The sequence below is a fragment of the Rhinatrema bivittatum genome, chromosome 15 (assembly GCF_901001135.1).
Source record: "Rhinatrema bivittatum chromosome 15, aRhiBiv1.1, whole genome shotgun sequence".
NCBI classification, from domain to species: Eukaryota; Metazoa; Chordata; class Amphibia; order Gymnophiona; family Rhinatrematidae; genus Rhinatrema; species Rhinatrema bivittatum.
Window position 1 is genome coordinate 47,131,305 of NC_042629.1, and position 26,233 is coordinate 47,157,537.

The window sequence follows — 26,233 nt, forward strand, 5'->3', positions numbered from 1 at the left end:
CGGATGGTAAGTACCCGCTTCGGCGGCATTCCCATAGAGTTGTGTTCTCCCATTCGGACCGTGGTTCGAAAAGTTCTGGGTCATGTGCCTTTTAGAACTGTATTAGTGTCACATATCGCTATGTTAGCTATGTTAGCCACAATATCAGGAGAACCCCTCTATCTTCTTGGGATTGCAGCAGGGCTTCTTCTCTTGTCAGTAACAAGTCCCTGTGCCGACCAATGCTCTGACTCTTGGTTCCCTCCCAACCAAGGTCCAGCTGCATTGGCTGATCTGCTAAACATGAGATTCAGCAACCATTGCCCCATGTACAAGTCCACCTTGAGGCCTGGCCACAGGTCTCAGTGTCTCCTTGTACAGCATACAGAAATGCGGGTACCACTTACCGCTCACACACCTGCAGGAGCCTACATGATATCCTCCATTGGGACACCTCCTGGTCTCCCATCTGGTCAGATATCAGAGCGGCCACCCCACCTTGTACCAAAGTCCCGGTACACTCCCCCAGGCGCTACGAAGTGCAGAGGGGAGAAGGGAGGGGGGTTGGGGAGTTTTAATTGCACTATTCTTTCTTTTAACAGAAAATAGTTACTCTCCGCACATCCTGGACCTAAGAAAATCCAACTTTCTTTAGACGTCACAGGTACAATGGTATCTTTGGTTACCATCACTCCATACTGCAGTAAGTACATTATTTTAATGTTTCTATGTGCTTTATGGTGAGTCAACATTACAACCCCAAGCTCTGCCGCTGGCACCAGCTTCGGTAAGTGAACTGTCTCTTGCATCACTGTTGGTGAATGCTGTTTTCTCTGTGGAGTGTAACATCATTCACTTTCCTTGCATAGACTACTGCTAACCACTTTCAGTACATGCAAGGAGCTCTCACTTTTTTCAGGACTCACTATACATTTACTAACTGGGATTACTGTCACTGCCATAAATCCCTTCTGTAACACTTCTGGACACCACAGTCTTAAGACCCTCTTGTCCAGCATGCGCACAGACATTCTGATACATTGTTATATGTCCCTGCGCATATTTTCCATAACCTCAGCCTTTCAACTTTTCATGGTTGGGCTATGGGGTTTCTTCCCACTATGCATTTTTCTCATAATTCAAAACTGCTATGGGTTATATTCAGTGACATTCTATACTCAATGGACCTAAGTGGTTTCATTGCTTTCGTCCCTGATTCTTATCCCAGTTCGAACTAGGACCTAGTCTCCTTCGACTCATGCTCGCAATTCCTTAGGGTTATAAAGTTTCTCCTGAAAGCTGTCAACCCATTATGCATCTATTGCACTCCAGCATAGTTTCTCATAAACTTCCTGGACTTTGCACCCATGAGTTATGCCCTTATGCCTTCCAATACTGCTTTTGCAACAATTCTTTGTGCATACAGACAGACAGCATAGGGACAATGTGCTTTCCAACTCATAAGCACGCATTACCTCTTAGCTGCTCTGCTAGACAGCTGCGCAGCTCTACCCTTGGCCCTTGTTCACTTCATGCGTCCTTGGGCCACATATCTAAGAGATTTAATGAACGCTCTATCAGACCTTCTCCACGTAGGTTCTATCCTCTCGAATGGTCTCAATTACATGTGTACAGGGCAAATCTTTTAACGCTGAGTTTAACTAAACTTTCCTCGGCGTCTGCATCATTCCATACGATGCACAGGTTCTGCTCCCTGCACATGTTTCCTATGCGTTCCCTTAGATGCCTTTTCTTCCATCAAAGGCCTCTTCAATATATCTCTTCTGCTGCCTCTCGTAGCCAGCATTCTTCTAATGTTGAACTGGGATGGGGTTCAGTATTCTTTTCCCCACTCCCTGACTGAGATCAGTATGCTTTCCCATACTTCTCAATCCATCATATCAGTAACCTTTATTCTCTCACCAGTCAGTCCCAAATCATAGACTTACTGATGTTCTTAGGTTCTGGTAGCGTCACAAAACCTTCTAAACATAAATCTTGCCGTTTAATATGGCAGGCTTTACCTCCTGACGCTAAAAAAAAAAAAAAAGAGGTATTACCCCTTTTACTTTTCCACCATTTTTTCTTACTCCCTCGGATTCTGTTCTCCACACATCCTCCACATAGATACACCTTTCTCTTAGGAGGTGTATTGTTTTGGGAGTTGGGTTCCCGTTTTCGGTAATCCTCTCTGAGTCGGCTTACCATGGATTATCCACTGATCAAGCCGCCTCTATTTCTCTAATCACGGAATGAACATATATATTCCCCTTATAAGTCTCATACATTCTACGTTTGAGCCTTTCCATTCCTCTCTTCCACAGTTTGGCAAGGGAACTTCTTTCCCTCTTAATGTCATTCCTGCCAGCAGGGTCCGTGAGTTATGCACTCTTTCCATACTCACCTGACTCCGTTCCTCTGCCACTGAGTAGTTCTACGCATTCAACTTTCTATCCTTTTCAGGTAGATGTTGTATCTCCTTTCCTCAGGAAATACTCTATTAATTTTTCCTAACCTCTCTCTCCCGCCCTAGGGAGAGACTGGGTTTTCCACATTCCTGGACAGTAATGCTGCGCTTACATTCTATCTACATTGCACTGCATTCCATGTGAATTCCACTTGACTCTTTCCTTCATGCAAGGATCAAGCTGCTACTTCCAGTGGCCACACAGACCTAATCCTTCTGATTAAGTGGTCTATATTTCCTTTCCTACCAACAAGCAGACATTTCACTACAACACTGTGGGTATCCACATACTGTTGTGTCCGTCTTAGCCTTAACAGCTTCCCTTTGGTTACTGCTGCTTGTACTTTTTTATCAGGTTGCAGCCTGGAGTCCTCTCCATACCTTCGCAGCCTATTATTGCTTACATTTGACTAGCCGGCATGCTCCATGTTTGGCCAGTCCGCCTACTCTTACTTTTTTCAATTCACTACCCAACATCCTTCCACGAACCCATTATGGTGTTGCAGATGCCCTCCGTTCCCATTTCCACCTCAGTCGTTACGCCTTTGCGCATCTGCGGTGTATCTGGTGCATTCCCGGGCATCCTCAGCTCGGTACTCACCCATTTGTGAGGACTACCATCCTGCTTGTCCTGTGAGAAAGCAAATGTTGCTTACCTGATGTAACAGGTGTTCTCACAGGACAGCAGGATGTTAGTCCTCACGAAACCCGCCCGCCACCACCCCGCGGAGTTGGGTCTGTATACTTTTATTTTAGTTTCGCTTGCGCTTTTTAGCTATAAGACGAGACTGAGGGAGACACCTGTGGCTCACAGGGATAATTGCAGGCTGGGCATGCTCAGTGCACCCAGTGTACCAGTGTCAGTCAAAGCTTGTTGAAACTTTGACAGAAAAGTTTTCCGTACAGGGCTCCATCCTCGATGTCACCCATTTGTGAGGACTAACATCCTGCTGTCCTGTGAGAACACCTGTTACATCAGGTAAGCAACATTTGCTTTCTCTGCAACATGAGGGAAGTGCATCTCCACTGGAGGACCTTTTTCCCTTTCCAAGTTTTGTTCAATAAATGAGTAAGGCCATCCCCTTTGGTTTATGGATACAAGGAAAACCCAGAGCACCTTTTTCGTGGTGTCATGAGGAACCTTGATGTCCCTAAAAAGTGCCTGACCACCCTCTCTTCCAGAATATAAGAACATAAGAAAATGCCATACTGGGTCAGACCAAGGGTCAATCAAGCCCAGCATCCTGTTTCCAACAGTGGCCAATCCAGGCCATAAGAACCTGGCAAGTACCCAAAAACTAAGTCTATTCCATGTAACCATTGCTAATGGCAGTGGCTATTCTCTAAGTGAACTTAATAGCAGGTAATGGACTTCTCCTCCAAGAACCTATCCAATCCTTTTTTAAACACAGCTATACTAACTGCACTAACCACATCCTCCGGCAACAAATTCCAGAGTTTAATTGTGCGTTGAGTAAAAAAGAACTTTCTCCGATTAGTTTTAAATGTGCCCCATGCTAACTTCATGGAGTGCCCCCTAGTCTTTCTACTATCCGAAAGAGTAAATAACCGATTCACATCTACCCGTTCTAGACCTCTCATGATTTTAAACACCTCTATCATATCCCCCCTCAGTCGTCTCTTCTCCAAGCTGAAAAGTCCTAACTTCTTTAGTCTTTCCTCATAGGGGAGTTGTTCCATTCCCCTTATCATTTTGGTAGCCCTTCTCTGTACCTTCTCCATCGCAATTATATCTTTTTTGAGATGCGGCGACCAGAATTGTACACAATATTCAAGGTGCGGTCTCACCATGGAGCGATACAGAGGCATTATGACATTTTCCGTTTTATTCACCATTCCCTTTCTAATAATTCCCAACATTCTGTTTGCTTTTTTGACTGCCGCAGCACACTGTACCGACGATTTCAATGTGTTATCCACTAAGACACCTAGATCTCTTTCTTGGGTTGTAGCACCTAATATGGAACCCAACATTGTGTAATTATAGCATGGGTTATTTTTCCCTATATGCATCACCTTGCACTTATCCACATTAAATTTCATCTGCCATTTGGATGCCCAATTTTCCAGTCTCACAAGGTCTTCCTGCAATTTATCACAATCTGCTTGTGATTTAACTACTCTGAACAATTTTGTGTCATCTGCAAATTTGATTATCTCACTCGTCGTATTTCTTTCCAGATCATTTATAAATATATTGAAAAGTAAGGGTCCCAATACAGATCCCTGAGGCACTCCACTGTCCACTCCCTTCCACTGAGAAAATTGCCCATTTAATCCTACTCTTTCCTGTCTTTTAGCCAGTTTGCAATCCACGAAAGGACATCGCCACCTATCCCATGACTTTTTACTTTTCCTAGAAGCCTCTCATGAGGAACTTTGTCAAACGCCTTCTGAAAATCCAAGTATACTACATCTACCGGTTCACCTTTATCCACGTGTTTATTAACTTCTTCAAAAAAGTGAAGCAGATTTGTGAGGCAAGACTTGCCCTGGGTAAAGCCATGCTGACTTTGTTCCACAAGAGGATGCGGGAAACTACACACATGGTATTCCCATTAGGAGCGAAGGTGGATGTCAAGTTTGCATTCTGGTAACTAAAGGATTCAACACCTTCACCACAGTTTGGTTTCTGAATTTTCCCTCAAAAAGACCAAGAGTACCAAGGACCCAAGCGGCTGGATCATGAGCCTAAAATCTTGGACCTACTTAATGTAGTGTCTGATCTCCACTTAAGTCAGTTCTAACGTTATTCTGTAGGCCATATGCCAGCTCTTCATACTTAGAAAGCAGTAGCCAGTACAATTCAATCTGAAGCAGACTCGGAACCTTAAAAAGTATAACATCTTTGTTTCTGTGACCATTTTCAATTAGATAGTAGTATCTCCTTTTGTTATACTAAACAGGTCTATTAGTTAAAATTTGTAACCTATCATTAAAATCATCCATTGTACCTGAAGACTGGAGGGCGGCTAATGTAACCCCAATATTTAAAAAGAGCTCCAGGGGTGATCCGGGAAACTACAGACCGGTTAGCCTGACTTCAGTGCCAGGAAAAATAATGGAAAGTGTTCTAAAGATCAAAATCACAGAACATATAGAAAGACATGGTTTAATGGAACAAAGTCAGCATGGCTTTCCCCAAGGGAAGTCTTGCCCCACAAATCTTCATTTTTTTTGAGGGGGTTAATAAACATGTAGATAAAGGTGAACCAGTAGATGTAGTGTATTTGGATTTTCAGAAGGCGTTTGACAAAGTCCCTCATGAGAGGGCTTCTAAGGAAACTAAAAAGTCATGGGATAGGTGGCGATGTCCTTTTGTGGATTACAAACTGATTAAAAGACAGGAAACAGAGTAGGATTAAATGGACAATTTTCTCAATGGAGGGGAGTGGGCAGTGGAGTGCCTCAGGGATCTGTATTGGGACCCATGCTTTTCAATATATTTATAAATGATCTGGAAAGGAATAAGACAAGTGAGGTAATTAAATTTGCAGATACAAAATTATTCAGAGTAGTTAAATCACAAGCAAATTGTGATAAATTGCAGAAGGACCTTGTGAGACTGGAAAATTGGGCATCCAAATGGCAGATGAAATTTAAGTGCAAGGTGATGCATATAGGGAAAAATAATGTAGTTACACAATGTTAGGTTCCATATTAGGAGCTACCACCCAGGAAAGAGATCTAGGCGTCATAGTGGATAATACATTGAAATAGTAGGCTAAGTGTGCTGTGGCAGTCAAAAAAGCAAACAATGTTAGGAATTATTAGGAAGGGAATGGTGAATAAAACGGAAAATGTCATAATGCCTCTGTATCACTCCATGGTGAGACCGCACCTTGAATACTGTATACATTGGTCGCTGCATCTCAAAAAAGATATAGTTGTGATGGAGAAGGTACAGAGAAGGGCGACCAAAATGATAAAGGGGATGGAACTGCTCCCCTATGAGGAAAGACTAAAGAGGTTAGGGCTGTTCAGCTTGGAGCAGAGATGGCTGAGGGGGGATATGATAGAGGTCTTTAAATCATGAGAGCTCTATAACGGGTAAATGTGAATCTGTTATATTCTCTTTCAGATAATAGGACCAGGGGTGCATTCCATGAAGTTAGCATGTAGCACATTTAGAACTAATCGAAGAAAGTTCTTTCACTCAATGCACAATTAAACTCTGGAATTTGTTGTCAGGGGCTATGGTTAGTGCAGTTAGTGTAGCTGGGTTTAAAAAAGGTTTGGATAAGTTCTTGGAGGAGAAGTCCATTACCTGCTATTAATCATGTTGACTTAGAAAATAGCCACTATTATTACTAGAATCAGTAGCATGGGATAGACTTAGTTTTTGGGTACTTACCAGGTACTTGTAGCCTGGATTAGCCACTGTTGGAAACAGGATACTGGGCTTGATGGACCCTTGGTCTGACCCAGTATGGCAATTTCTTATGTTCTTATGACTGTAGAGCAGAGCTTTCCAAACTTTTCATGTTGGTGACACACTTTTTAGACAAACATAATTTCTGGACACAGTAATTCAGTCTACTAGCAAACCAGAGGTTAAATGTTAAACGTACGAAATGTATTTCGACAATTTATGTATGTTTCCTTTAAATATATACATAATAAAATGTTTCACGACACAACCTATCTTGTGAAAACCTTTTATATTAAAAATATATAATATTCCAAGATTAATGTTATCTTTATAATTTATGAGTAACAATAATAAAACAAAGTTTTTGTGTTATTCAATTTACATCTTTAATGAGATATATGAGCTTGATGGGATGAACACAGCTTTTGAGTATTTGGTGTTAATAAAAAAGTCCAAAGGGTCTTCTGCATAATTTTAAAAAGCTGGCCAGTTTCACACTATAAAATTATTTGATAGCCTCTTTCAACTAATTCTATATGGCTATGAGAGTGAAGTCTAGAATTTATAGGAAGGGACAGAATGTCAATATAAATCCTGCACCTCCAGTTCTGTAACTCACTGTGCATCCACTGAAATTCCCCCAAACAATGGAGCTTGGATGTTTCCCTTACAGCTCATCAGAGTAAAAGATATTTTCAAATTCTGGTGTCACCTCACAGTAACAGCAGCACAAACACCTTCCACTGCCAGGCACATTGTGAACTAACACAAAACCCCACAAAAAAGATACTCAAAATCTATACTGCAATCCCATTGTAACATAACAGTAATAACACCAAGGACTCCAACAACAATAACCCTACCTGTGAAAAAGCAAGGGTAAATATTACATTGGGTCCTAGAATACCAATTCACCACCTACTGAGGAAACAAAACAAACCAGATTGCTATGATCCCTATGCTAGCAGAATCTCTCATCATGGTCACACACACAGAGCAGAGACAGACCCTCACCAAATAGAATACAAAATAAAGGAGCACAAATTAGAAAAAAACTGAAATGGAAACCCCAAGAAACCAGACTCTGTGTATTAACAATGGAAAAACAGAACCACCATTCCTCATAAAACAAATAAAATCAAGAAACATAAAGCATCAGTTATAATAGTAAAACCATACTAATAAAAGAATATTTTAAAACTACTGATAAATAGAATGTCTATTAATTAAAATCATATACATTTTTTACAATTTCCCAAACACCAATAAAATATTTCAAAACAGCACATATATCAAATAACACCCAATAATTAAAACTAATAAGGATTTTAAAAGGCCCCTGCTGTGTCCATACATGGGAGCTCTTGATTTCCAGTCACCCTGATATTGTCAAGGATTAGGAGGTTATCCTCTCTCACACATACTCACATGTCCATTCTCTCTCACACATACAATGTCACATACATACACATTCATACCCATCATAACCTCTCGCTCTCACAGACACTGACACACTCTCAGGCTGTAAGACTCTCTCTGCCCCTCCACACACAACCACCACACAAACACTCCCCTGGATTTTCTCATACATACTCATGCTCTCACTCTCTCTGGCTCCCTCACATACACACACCCCCAGGCAAGTTCCCAATCATTCTCACACACTGAAACTGACTCCCAGGCAGGCTCCCATTCATTTTCACACCACTCCCTCACCATCCCCCAGGCATGCACACATTCATTCTCACACACACAAACCCCCAGGCAGGCACCAATTCATTCTCTCACACACAGACCCCCAGGCAGGCACCAATTCATTCTCACACACACACATACACACCACACACAGGCAGGCACCTATTCTCACACATACAAACCCCAGGAAGACACCCATTCACTCTCATACACAGACACACCCTCAGGCAGGCACCCATTCATACACATGCACACACTAAAGGCAAGACCCCCTCTCTTTCTTTTGCCAGCAACCTCGGAGTCTCTCTCATTACTCTGCTGCCACTGTCAGTGATGCTGCATGCCTATTGGGGAGGTGCTGATTGCTGCTACTGGCACTGAAGCCCATTCTGCTGCCTCCTCTGTGCAAGCCCCGTGGGTTTCCACTTCCCTGTACATTGTGAGATCCGCATAGAGAAAGTGCTACTCTTGCACATTATTAAAGATTACATGTGCCAATCAGTAAAAAGTTTTTTTTTGTTTTTTTTACCTTTGTTGTCTGATCTTAAGTTTTCTAATCGGTTGGTCCCAGGCTTTTTTGTTCCACCTCCCCTTTCTTATTTTTTTGCCAATTCCTCACATATTGTCTTTTTTTCGATTTCTTTTCTCTCCATTTATCGTCTTCCCTCAAACACACAGTCAGGTTCTCATTCTCACATGTTTTCTCTCTCTCACACACACAGGCTCTCACTCTCACATGCTCTCTCTCATACAATCATTCATACACACAGTCTCTCACTGGCACATGCTGTCTGACTCTCTCACACACAGGCTCTGTCTCACTCCCACATGCTGTCTTGCTCAAGCACAGGCTCTTTCTCATACAATCATTCATGCACACAGGCTCTCACTGTCACATGCTCTCTCTCATACAATCATTCATGCACACAGGCTCTCTCTGTCACATGCTGTCTCTCTCTCTCTCACACACACAGCTCTCACATGCTGTCTCTGCAAGCATTCAGGTCCTCACTCCCACACACAGGCACACAATCTCTCAACTCAGCTCATACACGCACACAATCTCTCAAATCAGCTCATACACGAACTCTACGGGCCCTCAGCCTCTCTCTTACCTCTGGGCCTCCTCTTCACGGGTCGCTGCAGGATGGGCTCTGCAGCGGCCCTGATCTTCTCGGGCCAATCCGCGGTGGGGACCCTGCTACCGGGCCACCTCCTCAGCCGGCTGCAACAACGCTGCTCCTCTTCTGCATGTGGCTGACGCTCCTCCTCCTTCCTGCCCACGTGGCTCTGGCAACATTTTTCTTCCGGGGCCGCGTGGGCAGGAAGGAGGAGGAGCACCTGCATGTTTAGACGTGACCTTGTTCTTCGGGCCGTGGTGACGTGAGCTCCACCTCGGCCCTGCCGATCTTCCTGCTGTGCGTCTCCGGCACAGCACAGCGATGTTTAACTACTCAGCTGCCAGTGGGATGAGGTCCACCGGCGGCCGCATTGGCTCCCACTTGCTCCGCCCCGTCACGTGCACCGGGCTTGCGCAGCACACTGCAGGCGACACACTAAAGTGTCGCGACACACACTTTGGAAAGCTCTGCCATAGAGAGTTAGGGTGATATTGGTGACCAATCTTAAGACCTACCTCCCTTGAGATTTGGAAGGCTGCAACATGGATTTCGGTCCATACATTCTCCTCATGTTATCTGGATGTGATCTCCCATTGGCATAGTAGATTTCAGCTGTGCGTCCTTCAGGGCCTTTTCGAGTAGCACACTTACCCCTTTAGGAGCCCATTTTATAAGGATTTGGAATATCTTACTCTGTTTAAAACAGACAAATATACAAAAGGGTATTTTCCAGGAAATGTATTCCTGCCTGTTCCTGTTCTTGTCTGTCTTTTGTGTGTGTGTGTTGAAGGCATCCTTTAGCTAGGGAGTCCCACTTGTGTGACATGGTGAACCTGTTTGTCTTCAGAGAAAACAAAGTTGCTTAAGCATTACAGGCATTCTCTGAAGACAGCAGTTCACTAGTGTCATAAACCCTCCGTCTTCCCCCTTTTTTTTTTTTTTTTATCTTGAATAAATAGGAGATGAGTGAGAAACTGCTATAGTATGGAAAGCCCTGAGTATGCACAAAAAAGATTTCCGTTCTTTTCAAGAAAGCTCGAATTTCATTTTGCTAGGCGCCATACGAGTTCAAGTGACCCTATTTGAAAGGCTGGTAATCTGCTGTCTTTAATTATGGAGAGCATAAGTGCTGGTAAGAAATTAGAAAATTCAGAAGAAAAAAAGTGCTAATTAGAAATTTTGGAAAAGATTAAGGTACAGCATAACAGCTAATGTGAAGTTAGATTTAAGGATGGCCAGTGGGGGGGAGCTAATTGTATCTTGAATGGAGCATTGTCAGTATCGAAACATAATATGGATTGAACACTTATTGGTTTGGGGTTTAACAAAGTAATTGTATTCAGTGAACATAGCAAGTGACATTTAGTTATAGACAGAAATCCATAAATGCCGTGCTGTTTATGTGATAGTTCTGAAATCAAATTCTTTGCATGCAGTATGGCTCTGTCTCCATTAACGTTTAGATCAAAATGTTGATAGAAATGATGGCAGAAAAGGACTAAATGGTCCATACAGTCTGCCCAGCAAGCTTATGGTATCACCAGCCGCGCCATACAGGTTTCCCCCATAATGGTATCATCAAGAGGTGGCAACTGCAATGCCATTCAAGTTACCCACATACTTAGTTTCCCAAACCGTTAAAGTCAGGCCGTTGTTGGTTGCTGTCAGAGTCCAATTTCCCGTTTTCTTGCTGTTGAAGCAGACAGCAATGTTGGAGTTACATCACAAGTATAAGGCTTATTGGTTAAAGGTAGTAACAGCCGCGTCAGCAAGTTACCCCCATGCTTATTTGTTTTCCCAGACCACAAAATTCATGACCTTGTTGGTTGCTGTCCAAAACGAATTCCCCTTTTCCTCTCTTCCTCCTGCCATTAAAGCAGAGAGCAATGAGTTGCATCAACAGTATGAAGGCTTGTTGGTGAAGGGTAGTAACCGCCACACCAGCAAGTTACCCCATGCACTCTTTTCCTCATTTCCATCCTTTAGCCTTTAGGGATCCACAGTGTTTATCCCATGCACCTTTTAAATTTTTCACCATTTTTGTTTTCACCACCTCCTGAAGGGCATTCTAGGCATCCACCATCCTCTCTGTGAAGAAATATTTCCTGACATTGCTTCTGAGTCTTCTTCCATGGAGTTTCATTTCATGACCCCTAGTTCTACTGATTTCTTTCCAACGGAGAAGGTTTGTCGAATGTGCATTATTAAAACCTTTCAGGTATCTGAAGGTCTGAACATATCTCCCCTGCACCTCTTCTCCTCCTCCAGGGTTTACATATTTATGTCCTTCAACTTCTCCTCATAAGTCATTTGATTGAGACCCCCACCATTTTTGTCGTCCTTCTCTGGAGCACCTCCATCCTATCTCTCTCCCTTTTGAGATACGGTCTCCAGAACTCTACACAATACTCCAGGTGAGGCCTCAAGGACCTGTACAAGGGGATTATCACCTCCTTTTTCTTACTGGTTGTTCCTCTCTATGCAGCCCAGCATTCTTCTGGCTTTAGCAGTCGCCTTGTCACATTGCTTCGCCATCTTCAGATCGCTAGACACTATCACCCCAAGGTCCCTCTCTTGCTCTGTACACAACAGCCCTTCATCCCCCCATCACATACAGCTCTTTTGGATTACTGCACCCCAGATGCATGACTCTGCACTTCTTGGTATTGAATCCCAGCTGCCATATCTTCAACCACCATTCAAGCTTCCTTAAATGACATCTCATTCTCTCTACTCCTTCCGGCAAGTCCACTCTGTTGCAGATCTTAGAATCATCCACAAAAAGACAAACCTTACCTTCTATTCCTTCCTCAATGTCGCTCACAAAGATGTTGAACAAGACCGGTCTCAACACCGATACTTGCGGCATTCTGCTTAACACCGTTCTCTTCAGAGTAGGTTCCATTTACCATCACACGCTGTCTTCTATCCGTCAACCAGTTTGTAATCAAAGCCAGCACTTTGGCACTCACTCCCAAGCTTCTCATTTTATTCACAAGCCTCCTATGTGGGACTGTATCAAAAGCTTTGCTGAAATTAATAAAAAGATTTGAAACAAAAGCTTTGCTGAAATCCAAGTAGATCGCATAGAGTGCTCTCCTTTGATCCAAATCTTTAATCACCCAATCAAAAAAATCAATCTGATTTGTCTGACAGGACCTTCCCCTGGTGAATCTGTGATGCCACGGGTCCAGCAATCCTCTTGACTGTAGATAGTTCACGATCCTTTCCTTTAGCAGAGTTTCCATTAATTTTCCCATCACCGGGGTGAGGTTAACCAGCTTGTAGTTTCCGCCCCCTCTCTGCTCCCACTCTTGTGAAGCGGGACCATCACTGCTCTTCTCCAATCACTCGGCACCACTCCCATTTCCATGGATCTATTGAACAGGTCCTTCAGCAGACCTGCCAGCATATCTCCGAGCTCCCTCAGTATCCTGGGATGTACCTCCATCCAGCCCCATGGCCTTGTCCACTTTCAGTTTTCCTACCTCTTCCCATACATTCTCTTCTGTAAACAGTTTCGTCTACTCCACCCCCCTCCAATGTCTTATTAACTAGCGATGATCCTTCTCCAGGGTCGTTTTTAGTGAACACCGAACTGAAGTATTTGTTTAATATTTCCGCCTTTTCTTCATATCTCCACACATTTTGAAATAAGTAAAATTGTACTACTGAGAGAGAACTTGGATAAGTTTATGAACCCCATCATGGGTAAAAAAAAAAAAAAAAAGTGACAAGTATAGAGTTTTATTTATAGCCTTTTATTTATTTAAATAGATTTTTAGGGTGTCTTGCTTTAAGCACAACTGAAAGTGTTTCTTGCCAAAAAAAAAAATAAGTAGCTGCAACAGAATGCAAGTTTAGGAAGTTGACATCATTGACAGTCTGTCAGTGCTTGAAAAAATACTCGCTAGTCTCAGCTGTGTTTATTCTGAGCAGCAATTGAACATGAAAAAAGTAACTTTGAACCAGTAAGCCAAGCAGATATGAGTTCTGAGTCACAGTTACCAGTTTTACACAGATATCACAGGCAGTAAATTCAGCATGCAGATCTGTCCCTTCAGCATACCAGAAGTTTCAGATCTTGGTTTCACAATTGTCAATGACACCTTAGTCACCTTTGAGTATTTTCTTCTTGCATGATTGAAAGCCCTTGGCCTTATACTTCACAAGTTGTCACAAATTTGGCAGTCTTCACAATGAAGCAGTATCTCATTTGTCTTGTTCTTTAACAGCCAGTTACTCCCTTCAATAAATCAAGAATGATGCATCTAAAAATTGCTGCTATATTTATTACGACAGAACTTCCCTCTGCATTCAGTCATCATGCCTGTTAGCCTGGTTACCTGTTGTAGATTACTTGCATTATCCTCCATATGACCTATTCTGGAAGCAAAAATAGTCGGGTAAGGTACACCCTAAGGAGACAGCATTCACAGCTTCTGGGGGGAGAGAGTCAATGCTCAGTGTAACACTCGGTAGCTAGATTTAAGGTCCGTGTTACCAGGTTTCTGAAGGGACCCATGATTTATGGGCCCTGTCCAAAGACTCTGTTGTACTAGCTGGGCTGAGTTGGGAGCGGGATTTAAAGATAAAGAGAAAACCTTGGGTAGTTGAAGGCTGATGCTGCAGTAACCCAGCAGTTGACAGTTCTAATTGAGTTGGAAACCCAAAGAACAGGAGAAACAGCCAAGCCAAAAAAAACCTACACTTTGTTAAACAGACAATTGTGTTCTTGTGTTTCATTCTTTTCTTGGAATTTCACTGGCATTGATGCTTTCACAGCACAAATGTCACTGATGCACGTTCAACAAAATTTCATTTTTTTGTGGTTATGGATTTTATCAAATGTCTTGAAAAATTGAATATCTTCATGTAAAGTAAAATGCAAGCATACATTAGTTTGGCTGCTACTTTCCTTCTACATTTTGGATACTGAAATGTTTTTGCTACTGTTCATTTATGGTTGAAAGAGCTTCATTGACCAAACATGATTTGCAGGGAGTGCATTCAATCTTATCCAAATCTCTTAAAGCTAACTATTTAAAAGTAGCACTATTAGCAGTACCATAGGGAAAAGTGAAAGTCCCTTCATATCTTGTCATAGTTCACTTATGGATAATTGAATATTGGCCAGATATTTATTAGATAGCTTCCCCATAAGTCAAAATTCAGTAGCCCATAGAAAGAAACTGGGACACAATATGGTAAAATCATGCCCTTTTAATTTTAGCCAATAATTCATTGCTACAAATCTCAAAACTTTATTTTTACATTCACATTTACAATTTCATGTTCAGACTGAAAACTTTTGCTACAAGTCTAAAACGTAGGGATTTTGCAGCATAGATAGGCTCACTCACCTGCTGAACTATGGGGGAAGCAGTCTAAATGACTTGGGCTTAATTCATGGCTATAAATATATGTGCAATGAAATTATAGAAGTAACAGGAATCTATATAATTATAATGGCATCAGTAGCACTTAATAGATGAAGTCCATAAACTGCTATTAATAAAGTAGACATAGGGATTACTGGCATCAGTAGCATGGGATCTATTTAACGTTTGGGTACTTGTTCAGGTACTTGTATTCTGGACTGGCCACTGTTGGAAACAGGGTTCTAGGCTTGGTGGTCCCTCGGTCTGACCCAGTATGTTCTTGTATAGTGTTTGCTTGTAGTTGGTTATTGAAAAAGCTAGTTTTTGGCCAGAAGTAATTTGTAATCTGATTACCTATTGTAATGTTTTATTTGGAAAAGTAATCTGCCTGATTATTATTATTATTTTTTGTAACAGGAACACAAATGATTTTACTTTTCCTCCCTTTTCTGGCAGCCTTTCAACTGATACTTCACTTTTCCTCTATTTGAAGAGAGAGGATACTCTTCTAGGTCTTCCTGTACAAAAGGTTTTCCATTCTGTTTCTGTGGAAAAAAAAACGCCCAGAATTCAACATTTCTGTTAATCATGATGTAGTATTTGATTTCATAATTGACAATAGATCTCTTTATGACTGTCAGTAATCTAAACGAATTAGAATTCAAAATGGTTTGCTCCGATTATAGTATTGCCTGGTGTAAATGTTAACATCTGTGAACACTGTACAAAACTTAATTCTGTTGCCAGAGTTTTCCAGTAGCTGTCAGACATGGTCTCAAAATGTAAAAGCCATCACTTACCTGGCTTGCAGATTCTCTTTGTCACGTAGTGTAAATACAGATCTGTGTCCTTAATAGTCCATTCACAATAGTGGGTTAAAAAGGAGGGAGGGGGAGACATGAACTATGTTTATAAGGTGAAAGGTTGAGAACCAGTATTCTAATGCTTCTACCAATCAAAATTGCTATAATGGGCTGGCCTGGCTATTCAGGGACAGCGCTGTGTTCTCCATGGTGGGAAATATGGATTTGTCTGAGCCTGGAATCTCCTCTCAAGGCCAGTTGGGGCCGGGGATAATGTGGAAGCGAGGTTCACAGCACCTATGAGGGAGCATCTAAGAGCATGTTTGTGCTGTCTGTCTCTCTTAATCAGCAGATTGTCAAGTCTCTGGCTGTGAGGGGGCAGGGTAGATGGGGAGAGAGCCATCCTGGGTAACCATGTATGAAGGCTTAGAGCGATGTAATCTGAGGCCAGTTCCAGTATGAGCTGGAAGCCCAAACGAGATGATGGCTGGGCTCAGTTTTTTAAAATGATTCTTACATGGGTGGTTTGTATTTCTTTCTTTTTTCCAGATGTGTGGTCAGCAGGCTGTGTATTGGCTGAGCTATTACTAGGACAACCGATCTTTCCGGGTGACAGTGGTGTGGATCAATTGGTGGAAATAATTAAGGTAGGGTTTTCTGACAGTAATTTTATTCTTTGGGAGAAGGGCGTGGAAATGTAGAACAGAACTGATGACATGAAAAGCTTGCATGTGTATTCCTTAAATCCCCAGGTTGCCTTCCACCTTTACCAGGTGCTTGCTTATATAGTTAACAGCAAGAGCAGTTCATGGAGAGACTATGAAGAGCCTACACTTGGTTAATACTCTGAGAGCACAAGCATCCGGATCATTTTTCTGCAGTTCTGAGCTGAAAATGAGAAGCCTGGGCAGTCTAAATCTCCAAGCATCCAAAAAGTTATTTATATTACGTGCAGTTGCATTAGTTTGAAGACTTTCCCTTTTGGAACACAAGGTTGACACTTTATAATAGCCATGCGGCCTTTATGAACGGATAAATGAGATTCTTACAAGGCTTCATGGGAAGTATTCCACAGATCTTCTAGGCAAGGTTATTTTTTTTTATTCTTTTATTTTATGACTAAGCCGCCAGGAAGTGATGCTGACAGAAGCTGAGAGCAGTGATGTATTCTGAATCCACCCAGTGTGTATAATTGCCTTGTGTTTTGACAGCCTTGCTGAACTGAGTGCTAAATTTAGGTTCTAATTAAAATGTCTGGTTTGCACTTCAACGTCAAACGCTATTTTGGCTCTATGGCACTTTGTTGCTGCTGCGAGCATGATTTTGATAGGCTATAACTGGGACCTGGGTATAATCTATATCTAGTTTTAACAAAGGAGATTTTATTTATTGTCTCCTCTGGCTGCTTCCACCGCTTTCTGCAGTCTGTTGGTTAGTAGCGCAAGTGTTGATAACCAGTAGGCCATGGGAAGAGGCAGCCGTGCATGAGAAGCACTTCCTGCATCCTCGCCACAGTTGGCTCAAAACCATGTTTTATGTGGCACAAAAGAAGAATGAGCAGGGTTGGTGGTAGACGAGTGAGAGGGAAAAGAACAAAGTAAGGGAGGTAGGTGGGAGAGAGAAAGCAAAGTGTGCTTGTCCATTCTTAATTCTGATCTGAAAATGCGAAGTGGTTTGTTCCCTGTATGTACCCGGATCAGTCCAGACTGCTGGGTTATGCCTCCTTTCCAGCAGATGGAGACAGAGAAAAACTTGAAAGGGCACCCTCTCTTAAAAGTGGTTTGATACTTTGTGACATGCATACTGAGGACGTTGATAAGACTATCACCTAAGCTCGAACAAAAACAGTCTTTAGATAACTTTGTAACCACTGTCATAAGACAAAAGCCAACTATATTATTATGGTACTCTACAAATCCATTATTTCATACCCCTTTTTGCCAGCCTACGTATTAAGCACGAGACTATATCTCATCTGGTAGGGAACTGGCACATGGTTTAAAAGAATCATGGATATAATTCCCACTTTTTGAAGACAGCTGCTTGAAACAAAGGTGAGCATGTAGAATTCCAACCCACACTCCTTCCTGCACACACACACACACACACACACTTTTGGCATGGATGGATTTTGGTTGGAGGGAGGATGCTGGGAGTATAATCTGGTGCAGGCTTACAATCTTCCACTGCCAGCACATTTTGTACATTTTTTTTTAATCTTTTGGAAAAAATCATTGGGTATCAAACATGTTCACATTTCCACACTTCTACATCCAGTTGAAAAAAGAAAAGAAAAATGAAGTGAGAGTTCCAGAGTGATAAACACATTTTTTTTTCCAGATCTCCTGTTTTGGCTTCTGTTCAAACCAATGTAACAAATAGGTCATTCAGTTTTTGAAAGCCACATATCTGTTCCCTGAAACACTGGATGAGATAACAGAATATTTCTGCTACTCTGGCTTCTTTGAAAACAGGGATCTGAGCTTCCTTTTCCTGTGAGATTGTCACTGAATTTGTGTACGGCTGAACTGATGCTTTTCTGACGAGGTGAATTAAACCTAGAACAGAAAAAGCAATTGTATAAACAGTTCTCATGGTCTGTGCATTGTACAGATAGGCAACTTTAACTCCTCAAACCTCTATTCTGAAATGGCCAAAATAAGGAAGGAACTAAGTTTATTAAGCTAAATGGGTATAAAAGGTGTTATCCATGGGTGCATTAATTTCTGACTTGTGCTTACCTGTACTGTAATTGAACAGGTTGTCTTATAAGAAATGATTGTACAGGATTTCTGTATTAGATTTAAGGTAGCCTTTGAGGACTGAATTTTCAAAGGCATTCGTGCGCATAAACCCGTGTTTTATTTGTGTAAATGGCCATTATAAAATAGCCTGACACACCGTGCTCATTAAAGTAAACGTGTGCTTCTGTGCAAACTGGAGTGGCAGTCTAGGGAACGGAGTTGAAACTTAAGCTCATGCATTTTTATTTTTAAAAAGCACGTGCGCAAGTAAACCCAACATAAGTTATACCCACCGAAGAGGGATGTGCATACCAGGCCAATTATCTAAGCATTTTTAAAGTGAATTTATACACATGAGTTTGCTTTGAAAATGCTGACTAAAGTCTGCAGGTACAAGTCACATGCAGGTTTTTAGCTCTACCCACAGTTAGAACGTTAAAAAGGTAATTTTGCTTGCTCCCACATCCATATACTGTAATCTAGCTCTATACACCCTCTAGAGGTAAGAAGAAAATATTTAATTAATATTTTTAATCTGTGCAATTAGTGGTGCTAGCCTTGCACTTATAGCTGCCATCAGACTCCCAACTGAAAGCTGCTTGTAGGGTGATTAAGGCCCAGAGGATGAAATTAATCATCTTTGTGTATTAACCCACAAAATATCACCACTGATAATTTTTATAGGATAACTTCTTGTTGAAATACTTTTTTCAGTAATGTAAGTGCTTGTTTAGTTCCCTTTGTTAAATTATAATTAGGAAGTTGGCTACTGTCCAGATATACTTTAAAAAAAAAAAAAAGGCTGTTCATCACCAAATTTATTGGAACTTTAGTTAAAAGACTTCAATGTAGTTTGGTATTTTTATAATCTGTGTGTGTTTATTTAAACTTTTGGTTTTCTTATAATTTTATTTTGGAGGGCTAAGATGGTATTTCTTCTCTACTTCCTGATGTATTTGAAAGGCTGGCATGTAAAAGCCAAATTGTCAGCTGTCAGTCGGAGGTGCATTGGTTGCAGCACTGGCAGAGTATAACTGCAAGTATGTGTGCATTGTTCTGGTCACCTGAAGGTCAAAAGAGTTTTCCTGTGCACCCCTTGATGTATCCCTAGGATGTATTTCAGGAATACTTATTTCTCCTCTACCCCCTCCCCCACAGGTCCTGGGAACACCTACAAGAGAGCAAATTAGAGAGATGAATCCAAATTACACTGAATTCAAATTTCCACAAATTAAGGCACATCCTTGGACTAAGGTGAGTCTCTGTGCTTTGGCTATTGCACTTCAAAGTCAGTTCAAATCAAGATCTAGAACAGCTAGACATACTGTAGGACATGCAGCAAAATCATATTTAGACACATTCTAGTTTGTTTTTAATGTCATCCTCTCAATCTACAATTAGTGTATTTTTTCCTTTAGCATTCATTATATTTGGTAGCTTGTCCATATTTAGTGTTAATTTTCTGCTTTTGGTGGTCCTAGTTCTATCTGTTCCTTAACCCATCAGAAGCAGTCAGGTAATGCACAGACACCAAGAAAGAACTATCCAATTTCATGCACCTGTCCATAGCACTACGAGAGAAGGAGAAACTGTAGCTGCATTGCTGCCTTCAGACAAAGCCCCAAAACACTGTCATGTCTTCTTGGAGGTGGTTTGTGCTTCATTCCTCTGGTCCATCTTGCTACAATTTTGCATGTCCTTGTTTTCAGTTTGCCCAGTGTGCCTAGTAATATTACAAGACCTTGCTCCTTTTCCATATGGTTTTGTAAGTTCTGTAACAGAGAAAAACAGGAAGTACAAATCAGAAAATCTATTTGTACCTATATTGAAGTAGGTTTCACAAATTCACATATTACCATAAAGCAAGGTTTTGTTTTTATTGGTACATGAAGGAATCAAAATAACCTCCCATCGCTGATAGTTCTTTTTAATGTTTTACATTTTTAATTTCCGATTCTTCGTATATCATTCTGGGCAATCTGGTTTTCTTCCATAAACTAGTCAGGGGGAGACAGATTCTACAGGTATATGTACAAAAAAGAGACTTGTTTGTTACTATTGAGCATGCTTTCCTTCGATCTTCCAGTTTCTCTCTTGTTGCCAGAAGGCGAAACAGTATTTTGAAGGATGGTAAATCTGGCTTCCAGGGCAGTAAACTCTGGCCATTTCAGAACACTTAACACTTAAGCTCTAAGCACTGCTGAAACCCAAACAAGCAAGTAGATTTCCACCTGGTGAAAGCAAATGCAAGACTTCCCATAAATGGGTGCACTTTCTCATGACCCCAGGTTTTGGAGATTTCAAATCTTCTGTCTTAGACTGCCAGTTACCACTGCAGTGGTATTCTCTCCACCTTTCCAGATCAAAACATTGCCTGTTGTCCTTGGTGTATCCAAGGCTTAATTGATCCACTGAATCCTGTGTGCCGACAGGTCAACCACAACTGAAGTGGACTAAATAAAACTAGAGATATGACTTTTGAATCTAAAGATTGCAAAGCTTCCCTCTTTCCATGAATTCTTATGAGATAAAATGATTCTAATATGGTAAAATTAAGCAAAAAACCTTTCAGGAAAGGACTTAAGTTTGTAGTGCAGGATCTTGTCGTTCCTAACTGACCCTGATGGTTCGCAATCTAGAAATCTTGTGGTTTGAGAAGGTGCTGAGCACGCAGAACAGTTTCCTCAGACAGTAAAGGCAGTTTCTTTCTATATCCCTTTTGATTGCCTAGACATGAATGTTAACGTTTTAAGGTTTCTTAAATTGCCTCTTGGAGAACTGAGTTTAGTTGATGGCAGACGGATTAAATTTCCTTGATGGATAAAAGGACTTTACTACCACCACTTAGGTGGTTCTTGAAAATAGCCAGAAAGAGCATGAGTCCCAAACTGAGAGAGGCTGTGTTAGGCATACTGCACAGCAAGATGGAAAGAGGTGTCAGGAATTTGCAGTGGAGGAGGAGGTAGTAGGGAAAGATGAGAGGAAAAGTAACGAAAAGCTGAAGACTGAAGTCACTTGTAGGTGAATAGAAGAACCTTTGAAGTGGATGGGCAGCCACGGTCATGACTTGAGAAGTGAGACTCAAGGTCATAATGACATTGGAGGAAGATAAGTCGCACAGCTGAATTTGAATGGACTCTTTAGAGAGTTTGGGAGTCTTGTGAGGAGGTTGCAGAAAAGAAACGTTTTAGTAATATTTTGGGTGTTTGCATAGAAGGAGAGAAAATTCAAATGTGAAAAAAAATGAAGGGATCTAGCAAAGCTTGAGGAGTGGTCTTTCCATCTGGTAGCTAAGATTTAATGCTATAAAATGCAGAGTTATGCATTTAAGCTGCAGAACCCCAAGGGAGAGTTACAGTATCGGAGTGAAATTCTTGGGATCTGGGGCAGTTGTATCTGATCTTAAGGTGGCCAAACAGGTGGATAATGCAACGGTAAAAGCCAGAAAGATGCTTGGCTTCATAGGGAAGAGGAATGGTCAGCAGAAAAAGGGAGGTGATATTGCCCCTGTACAAGTCCTTGGTGAGGTCTCACTTGGAATACTAGATAGAATTCTGGTGATGGCACCTTTAAAGAATATAAATCAGTTGGAGCTGATCCAGAGGGTGGCTAGTAAAATGATCAGTGGTCTTCATTCTAAAGCTATGGGGAACAAACATATTTAAAGATATGAACATACATACTCTAGAAGGAAAGACAAGATAAAGGACATATGATAGACATTTAAATACCTCCAAAGTTTCTATGCATCTGAACCAAGCCTCTTTCAGTGAACTAGAGATTCTACAATGAGGGGTCACGGGATAAGGGTGAGAGGGGGTAGACTCAGGAGTAATATAAAGAAATATTTATTTACATAAAAAATAATGCATGGAACAATATCCTAGTGGAGGTGGTGGCGATAACAGTATCTGAATTCAAGAAAACATGGGATAAACACGGGATTTCTGAGGGAGAGGCAGAGATTGTAAAGCTGAATTAGTTGGTTTGGGTGAGCAGACTAGATAGGCCATATGGTCTCTTTCTGACATGTTTGTTTCTATGAAACCAAGGCTGCAGGCTGAGGGGACTGGGAGGTTGAATGTTTTATTCATAGGGCTAGAAAAATAGGGAAAGGGAAAATGAGTTTTGAAGGAAGATTCTGTGTCTTGGCCATGTTAAGTTTAAGATGATGCTGGGTCCTCGAGAGCAATGTTGGAGAAGCAAGCTGAGATTTGGAACTGGATTTTGGACGAAAATTCTGTTGCATAGAGAGATCTTTTAGCTATTGGCATAAAGTTGATACTGAAAGCCATGGGAGATCAGAGTACCAAAGGAACAAACATAGAGAGAAAATGGCCCAGAACTGAACCCTGGGGCACACCCACTACTTAATAGGGAAGGATCTACCAGCAGATACATTAAAAGTGCGATGGGAGAGGTACTATCCTCAAGATGCATAGCACGCAGGTGTGAAGTAGGTTATAAATGAGAGAATGCTGATAAGGTTATCTTTAAGAACAAAGTTATCTTCAAGGGAATGATAACGTTAGTAGGAAGGCAAGGTCTTGAGTTGATGAGCTGAGCTAGGTTCTTTTCTCTTGGATTCATTTTTTAAAATTCTAGCCAGTTTTTCTAATCTTGATTCTATAGCAGTGGTTCCCAACCCTGTCCTGGGGACCCCCAGCCAGTCGGGTTTTCAGGATATCCACAATGAATATGCAAGAGAAAATTTGCATGTTATGGAGGTAGTGCATGCAGATATTTCCAACAGTGGCTAAGCCAGGTCACAAGTTCCTGGCAGGATCCCGAATGGGTAGATGGATTCCAAGCTGCTTATCCCAAGAATAAGCAGTAGATTTCTGCAACTTTGCCTTAATAGTTAATGGACTTTTCCTCCAGGAGCTTGTCCAAACCTTTTTTAAATGCAGCTACACTAATAGCTTTCTCTTGACTGTTTTCTTGTATTTTATGAATTGTTTGCTTTTATTAGAATTTTAAATTTTATTTAATCCACCCTCTTTCCTAATGTGGTGTCCCTGAGCATAAGACATCTGACTAGGTAACAAAATAGACTTTACAGAGATAAAGCTTCCCTTGGAGAGATGCCTGAGCTGGTGACATTATGCAAGTGGAAGGTCAAGCAGCCTTAAAGGACTCCATAAAAAGGAGTGAAGATAGCATAAAGGAATCCTGTGTGACAGATTGTTTCAGTGAAAACAGCATTTTATTCTACTTATGCTTTAAAAACCATGATTAAATAATTGCAAACGATTGAAATATATAGTTTAGCCTTGGTAGATTCTAAGTGTAAAAGTATCTTTGCTCTTATGTTCACAGCTAACTTTCTGCAGGATTCAGCACAAGTTCTGTGGCTAGGAACATATCAGAATCTGTTTGCAGATTCCTAGGGTTGAGATGCAGACACTGCATCTACACATTTACTCTTGAATTTTACATTTACAGGGAGTTTATTGGTAAAGATCTAAATTATTGTATTAAAGAAAAGGAAACTAAAAGAAAATCTGTCTGAATCAAGATATGCCCCCAAAGATTCTGGTGGTCTATCAATTTACTGCCTAGAGTAATGCAGGGTTACCTTAATAGACACAATCTTCAAAGAAGTGTTTGTTTCTAAAGTCAGTAGTTTCTTCATAAAGTACGGTAAGAGAAATCTCATCATGTGTGCTGTTCCTCTACATTGGTCTCTAAATAATAAATATGAAATTATGGGTCAATCAACTATCCTAGTTATTTTGTAGTATAAAAGCTGTTGCTTTTTCTAGGCCTCAGTCACACCAGACACTTTGAGTGAAAAAAAACATTTTTAATGCTCGCTCAATAGAGTTTGCAAAATGTCACCCCAAAGGACAGATTTATGATTTTATAGATAGGAGCTACCTGGTATAGCTCTCCCAAGTGGCAAAGAAACTGAATTTGTGGCTCCTAAAATAACTGAAGGTTTAAACCAGTACTAGGCTTGACATTTTTAAATACATTTCTAGATAAGAATTATTATTAATACATGGAAATCAATCTTAATTGTATACTAAATTGTATTTGCTTAAAATACTCAGGAGAAGCTCTGCATATTTCCAAATAGACAGTGCGATTGGAAATCTTTGCAGTTTGCTTTTCAAGTTTCTCTGCACTTCTATTGCATTTGGATGATAGTGGCACAGGGCGCATCTTTGAGAGGGGCATAGAATGAGCTGTCAGATGCTATGTGGTGGCAGAGCTTTTCTCACAGGACAAGCAGGATGGTAGTCCTCACATATGGGTGACATCACAGGATGGAGCCCAATCACGGAACACTTCTGTCAAAGTTTCCAGAACTTTGACTGGCCCCTACTGGGCATGCACAGCATGGCACTAACCCTGCAGCCAGCAGGGGTCCCCCTTCAGTCTTCTTTTTTCCGCGCAGCAGTAGCCACGCGGTTAAGGAGCTCTGCGGAGATTCCTGACAGGAATTTTCCTCACGGAATTACTAAAATTTAATTTACCCCACAGGGGTCCCTCCTTCAACTTTTTCAAGCCGGAGTACTCTGGTAAGTTTTGTTTTTTTTACCCGTTTTCCGTTCATTACCATCGAGTTTGGCCCTACTGGCCGTCGACCATACAGCGGCTCAATTTTTTCATGGCCATGGCGTCGGGGTTCTACTGGTGCCCGGACTGTAATCACACCATGTCCATCACAGACTCTCACAAAGTCTGTGTAATGTGTCTCGGATGTGAGCACGATGTCCTAACCTGCACCAAATGTGCCCTCATGACACCAAAACGTTGCAAGGCTAGAATGGAGAAGATGGAACTTCTCTTCCGTGCTCAAACCCCGACGCTGTCTATTGCATCGATGTCGTCAGAACCGGCACTGTCAACTTCGCGCCAGCATTGACCTCCGGCCGGTGGCTGTCGGCATCGACGACTTCTCGGCCTTTGACACCCTCTACTCCCCCTCAGGATCGAGGGGATCGTAGAGATAAACATCACCACCGGCATCGAAAGTCTCGGACCATCGAGGGAGCGAAATCATCGACCTCGCCATCGTCCGAACCGCCGTCGAAGAAACCCCGTCCAGAAAAGGCACAGACCTTTTCGGCAACTGGGTCACCGAGGCAACCCTCACCCGATAGGGTATCAGGAGCCGCGACTCCGCCTTTAACTGTGGTCCTTCCGGCTATGTCTGGTCTCCTTCTGTTCTGGAGCCAGAGAAGAACTGGACCAGATGGTTCAGGAAGCCATCGACAAGGCGATGCATAGACTCCAGGTTCCTCCGGCACAGACACCGGTACTGATTGCAGAACCGACCAACCTGATTCCAGCAGCGTTGGCACCGCTGCTCTCGAGGATGGAAGCGCTCATGGCCGCTTTTCCACCGATGAACCCTGGGTCACCGATGGTTCCGGTGCCCTCCCCGCTTGCTTTGTCAACAGGAGGAGAAACACCGTTCCACATCCCTCCATCGGGAGTTCTGCCGATGCCTCGGCCATCGATGCCGATACGACCGTCGTTGCCACTGATCCACCCATCAGTACCGACATGTCCATCGGCTCCACCGGTGCCTTCGATGCCTTCATCAGTGCCTCCAGTTATTCCTTCGAGTCCTTCGGAGCCTCGACCAGGACCTTCAGGGATCCCACTGCCCCGCCGTCCTTTAGTCCCTAGAGGAGC

The 26,233-nt window shown here is 41.9% G+C and overlaps 1 protein-coding gene across 2 annotated transcripts in view; it reads left to right on the forward strand.

Annotated features, from left to right (window-relative positions):
- Nucleotides 1-26,233, forward strand: part of GSK3B (glycogen synthase kinase 3 beta) — a 239,279-nt gene that overhangs the window by 173,564 nt on the left and 39,482 nt on the right. For both annotated transcript variants that reach the window (XM_029578124.1, XM_029578125.1), the window contains exons 7-8: nucleotides 16,389-16,486; nucleotides 19,742-19,837. In XM_029578124.1, the coding sequence (XP_029433984.1) occupies nucleotides 16,389-16,486; nucleotides 19,742-19,837 (194 nt within the window). The remainder of the gene's footprint in view (nucleotides 1-16,388; nucleotides 16,487-19,741; nucleotides 19,838-26,233) is intronic.